Source organism: Chiloscyllium plagiosum, chromosome 7, assembly GCF_004010195.1.
Source record: "Chiloscyllium plagiosum isolate BGI_BamShark_2017 chromosome 7, ASM401019v2, whole genome shotgun sequence".
In the NCBI taxonomy this organism is placed as follows: domain Eukaryota; kingdom Metazoa; phylum Chordata; class Chondrichthyes; order Orectolobiformes; family Hemiscylliidae; genus Chiloscyllium; species Chiloscyllium plagiosum.
This window is the reverse complement of record NC_057716.1, coordinates 73018371-73024208: the sequence shown is the minus strand read 5'-3', so window position 1 is coordinate 73024208 and position 5838 is coordinate 73018371. Positions and strand designations below refer to the sequence as shown.

Sequence of the window (5838 nt, the reverse complement as noted above, 5' to 3'; positions counted from 1 at the left end):
AAAACAACTCTCCACCACCACCCTCTGTCTTCTACCTTTGAGCCAGTTCTGTATCCAAATAGCTAGTTCTCCTTGTATTCCATGAGATCTAACCTTGCTAATCAGTCTTCCATGGGGAACCTTGTCGAACGCCTTATTGAAGTCCATATAGATCACATATACTGCTCTGTCCTCATCAATCTTCTTTGTTACTTCATCAAAAAACTCAATCAAGTTTGTGAGACATGATTTCCCATGCACAAAGCCATGTTGACTATTCCAAATCAGTCCTTGCCTTTCCAAATACATATACATCCTGTCCCTCAGGATTCCCTCCAACAACTTGCTCACCACTGAGGTCTTGTATTTTTAAATTTAATCAAGAGACATATCTCAATAAAACATATAATCAAAAAAGAACCCACCCTACTACAGCAGACTTACAGCAAGGCCACACTTACAACTATTCACTTATCTGCTTCTGTCCTCTTCCAAACAGATTCCTCCAAGGTCATTTGTGAATTTCACTGTTTGTTAATTTTCCTAGATACACTCTGATGTCCAGTGATACATGAATTCAACAGCAAAGGCAGTAACTGTGCAGATTCACTGCTGTGTCAGTTAGCAGTGTGGGTTTCTTTCTCTCTCTCTCTCCTGCACTGACCTGACCATGTGCTGCCTTCGTCTGTTTCTCTCCCTTTTAAAAGTGTCATTGTTTTGACTTTTTTTTTTCTCCAAAGTTCCAAAACAATGCAACAGCATATAAAACAGTAATTGCTGCTCCTGGAATTCGAGGAAATTACCTCCAACACCTAAAATACCTCAAAAAAGGAGCAGTCTCTTACAATCAGAAATCTTTCCGATCCTCCATCTGTTGAATGATATTGATGTTGGCCTTCCCCAATTTAGACATTTAATTTCTGCACTTCCTTATCTCTTTCCATAATGATTTGGAAACGTACAGGATTATAGTCATTATCTCCAAAATGCTTGCCCACTGATACTTCAACCACTTGACTGGCTTCATTCTCTAGAATTAGGTTTACACTGCCCATCTCTTGTAGAACTAAATACGTATTGGCACAAAAACTCTCCTGGATGCTTATTCCACCCCATCTGATCCCAGTTAATGTTAGGAAAGTTGAAGTCCACAACAATTCTAACCTTGTTTCTCTCACACCTTTCTCTGATGTGCCTACATATCTGCTCCTCTATCTCTCTCTGGCTGTTGGGATGCCTGTGGTATAACCCCAGCAATGTAATCGTCCCTTTTTCATTTTCATTCTACCCAGGAAGCCTCCTTTGAAGACCTCCAATGATGTCTTTCCTCATTACTGCAGTGATGATTTCCTTTATCGATAATTCAATGCCCCCACCGATCTTTCTTCTCACCATCCCACCTGAAACTTCTATATCCTGCAATGTTAAGCTGCCAGTCCTGTCCTTCCTTCAACCTTGACTCAATGATTGCAGCAATATCACATACCCATGCGCTGATCAATACCCTTAACTTCATCCATCTTACCAGTCAAGATCCTTGCTTGAACATCCAGAACTCTTCTGTGCCTTATTAATGCCCATGTCTTTTCTACCTTCTTGACTGTCCTGCCATTCCTTCTACATCTAATTGGACCTTGCTTACTACTTAACATCTGCTCTGTGCCCCATTCTCCCACCAAATCTTTTCCTTAGTTAGCACATCATCCCCACTATCTAAGTCTGCCTTCATCATCAGAAGATTCCCAAGAATTTTCCATGATTTCACCATTAATCTTAAATCATTTGGGGAGATGTGGTAGCTGTGGGAAGATGACTTAGTTCAAGAAAAGTGCAACAAACAACACCAACCACTGTAGTTGGTCTTTTTTTAAAACTTCCTAATAGCCTTAGACACAGTTAATTTCAAAGTCTTTTGGAGCATCCTCCTCAAATATAGTTGCCCTCAATAATCACTCCATGATGTCATGTAAGCCATGAGTGTCACCATTGGAACTATCACAAAACTCATCTCTGTGAAAAGTGAAGTCAAACAAGCCTGTGTGTGAGCTGTGTCATTGCACCAACTCTTTTCTCCATTCTCTTTGTTTCAATACCTCACCTCCAACATTTCACCAAAATGTGGGGGATCATCTACAGACCAGACTGGAATCTTTTCAAACTCTGCAGTCTTCAATCCAAAATCAAAACCACTCCAACCTCAGATGCCAATGTGCATGCATTCATTCAGAAACTGTACTCAGGTCACTGTAAATTCCTTCTCTGAAGCATATCAAAGAATGGACCTTTCACAAAACATCCAACACCTGTACTAATAACTAATAAAGGTCAACAAAGGACACAATTATTGCATTCTCCTATCAACCACAAACTATAACTACTATTTATTCCATTTTCGGAAGCCAAAACTGCAATAAAAATACATTAGCTTATGTTGACATCCTGGTTCACTAGGATTTGCTCCTTTGTTTAGTCAAGGTTTTATTTCACAATAAATTGTTATTAAAGACTGCATCTTGTCCAAAATGATGCATTTTTTAAAAAGAAAAAAGCTCATTTCCCAATGACTTGTGCACATATCACATTAACTGAAGGAAGTTTAATAAAACGCTAGGTCTCAGTAGAAGGGTTGTGGGGGTGGGGTGAAGAAAATATTTTCCTCAGTACAGTAGTATAACAAAACAGATCCAAAATATCAGCATTCCTCATCTTTTTTCCCTTTACCGTGCCTTCACTTTGTTGATCGGAATCGCCCATTCACTTGATAGTGGTCTAAGACAAGAGATATTATCTTTTAAAGGTTAAAGGAGCTCTGATAAGCTGCAAGATCAGGGGAATATGTTTGGGTACTCACTGAAGGCTACCACAGCCAGGGACAGAGTGATAAGAATTGAGATCCAGGACACCCACAACGCCTTCTTGCGGTAGCTCTGAGCTTCATGGGGTTTCAGCTTTTGGCTGCTTTCCAGTAAACCTATAAGAAAGGTCAATGCAGAAATGAATTATCCTTTGCGATTTGGTGCTTGATAGTCATGGTCCCAGGTGAGTGCAGGGATTATTGGGTATAAAACGAGAATGACTGTACATTTTACACCAGCACCTTAAATCCGCGAAGACCAGGGAGTTCTTCATGAGCTGGAGATTTAATTTTATTATTATTTTTAAAAATCAGCACTTGCTTTTGTAGGGAGCTTTAATAATAATAAACAGCCTTAAGGTATTTCATTGCATCTGTGTTGCGGACAACTTAGCCTCCGCATGAAGGAGCATTTAAGCTTGATCAAGAATTAATAAATGAACTTGCCAAATGGCTCTAATGTAAGGTTTTCTCTTTCTGTTTGAAATCATGATTTGAAGTCAAACAGCGACGCCAATTAAGGCTCTACACTGTATGATAGTGAAGTGCTGCCTGTGTCAAAGTTTTCAGAGCCTTGGTAACTGATTCGCAGACCAGTTGCCCCGACCTGTCCAGCAATGACCCAGCTCCCAGCCTCCAGCCCCTCCCTCTACTCCACTGTTATCAGCAACACTCACCTCGGTTCTCCACTGTATCGCCGAACTGCGCGCTTTCACTGATTCTCATCTCGGTGTCTCTGTCCATCTTGCGCCTCTCTTTCTGCTGCCCAGATGCCGGGGCGAACTGGCCGTCCCTGGCTTCAGTAACCGCCTGGTTTGTGGCAGCAGGGGAGGGATCAGAAGCTGGCGAGTCCATGCCTTAAAGCTGTGCGCGGGGGAATGTGGCACTCTGGCGAGAATATCTGCACAGCCCGCGGGGGATGGAGTGAGAAAGGCAGAGATGGCAACGCGAGCTTGCGTTATCAAAAGGACTCCCGACTCATCAGCACTTAGCTGCAAACTGGAACGGGGTGGGGTTGACTGGGGGGGGTGGGGGGTAGAGCCGTTGACGAACCGACTCTAATTAAAATTCGGAGTTCGTCAGATCAGCTCTGAACCACTGTCAGCTTCTCGTCGAGCTGTGACTGGACTGTGTGATGATGCATTCATATCAAGCTGCAGTTAAAAATGTAGACATGAAGTTAATCGCATTCAACAACTCCGTGTGCTTGTGTTCCCGCCTCGAGATACAAATGGGCAGAAATGTTTTCCTTTAAGTTATGTCTCCAAGGCTGGAACGTTAAGTAACAGACAGCGTCCCTCTATCTCGGTGAATCCCACATCTTCGCTTTTTGATGCGAGTATAACAATAAGCCCTGTTTCTGGTAGGCCTGGCTGTGCAGGCTGCTTCACAGTGTGGCAAGTTGCCTTGTTTCGAAAAAACAAAATAAGGAAATACCGAGGCGCTACACAGATTAAAAACAGCTTTCGGTTCAGGCTTTCCGTGTCAGGTTCAGGCGTCAGTAAAAGAAGCTTTGTTCCCAGCCGGAACTTCAGCCCTCACTCTTAAAAAAAAAGTTTCAGAAGGGAATCCGGGAAGATTTTATTACAGTAAACAATCTCGCTCCTGTGAAATGTGCTTGGCTTATATTGGTGTGTTTGAATATGTGCATTTAAGATATGACTGAATGTAACTGGCTTTATTCCAATTCAATTGCTGTTCCTTCACAAACATGAACAATCGATATGAACTCCTCGGGGAGTCTGAGCTGACAGGTTTCGATCTAATCTTCAGGTCAGATGGTTGATGGCGTTTCTTTCTTCAGCTTCAAATCACGCAGGGGTTTTATTGTCATCGTGTTCACAGCAGCAGTTAGCAAAGACTTTCAAGTACATATCAATTACAGTCTGAATGTTAATTGTGTGTACGATATGTTGCGAGCAGGTGAAAAAGCGTTTGGGACTCGCATCCCTTTAACCCCCCTGTCAGTCAGTTCCAACAAATTATTTTGAGCCTGTAGTGATCATGTTTCAATTCATAGGGAGTTCACGACGAGGCAGTTTAAATGATCTTAATATATTAGACGTTTAAGACGATAGCACGGTTATTTAGTGTTTTTTCATCTGTGACAATGTTTGTAGATACTCTTGAGTTCTCATTGACCAGTTGTTTCCACAATTTGCTTTTTCACCAGTATGTTGTCTTCTGAGAGAAACAGGAGAGAAAAACTTCAATGTCTTGTGGGAAAAGAACTCAGTTGTCCTTCTCTCTGTGCTGCTGTTTAAAACAGCTTCTGAAATAAGATCAAAAGGAACTGACGTCGGCGACTCAGCTCATCAGATCACCTCTGCCATTCAATGAGATCATGTATGGTCTGATAATCCCCAACTCCATGTTCTTACCTTTTCCCATTAACTTTTCATTCCCAGGCTAACTTTGTCTATCTCAGCCTTAAATATATTTAATGAGCCAGTCTTGACAGCCCGCTGTGGTGAAGAACCATTTTCGCCTTGGAGAAGAAATTCCTCTGAAATGTGTGACTCCTTGCTCTGAGATTATGCCCCTGGTCATAGAACATGAAAATAAGAGGAGGAGAAGGCCATTCAGCCCTTCGAGCCTGCTTCGCCATTCCATATGATTGTACTGATCATCCAACTCCATACCCTTTTCCCACTTTCTCCCCATGTCCTTTGATCCATTTAGCCCCAAGAATTATAGTTAACCCCTTTTTTGAAATCATTCACTGCTTTGGCCTCAACTGTTTTCTGAGGCAGAGTCGAGAGTGTGGTCTGGAAAAGCACAGCAGGTCAGGCAGCATCTGAGGAGCAGGAGAATCAATGTTTCAAGCAAGACCCTTCATCAGGAATGAGTCTGTGAGCTGAGGGGGTACAGAGATAAATGGGAGGGGGCTGAGGCTGGGGGAAGGTAGCTGAGAGCACGATAGGTTGATGGAGGTGGGGAAATTGGTGATAGGTAAGAGGGGATGGTGTAGCAGGTAGGTGGGAAGGAAGATGGACAGGTAGGAC

The 5838-nt window shown here is 42.5% G+C and overlaps 1 protein-coding gene across 1 annotated transcript in view; it reads right to left on the bottom strand.

Moving 5' to 3' along the window:
* tmem163a (transmembrane protein 163a) overlaps positions 1 to 5566 on the bottom strand; it is a 227537-nt gene extending 221971 nt beyond the window's left edge. The window contains exons 1-2 of the mRNA XM_043694055.1: positions 3511 to 5566; positions 2831 to 2950 (exon numbers count right to left, since the gene is read on the bottom strand). Coding sequence (XP_043549990.1) covers positions 2831 to 2950; positions 3511 to 3688 — 298 coding nt within the window. The 5' untranslated portion in view covers positions 3689 to 5566. The remainder of the gene's footprint in view (positions 1 to 2830; positions 2951 to 3510) is intronic.
* Positions 5567 to 5838: the final 272 nt, after the last annotated feature.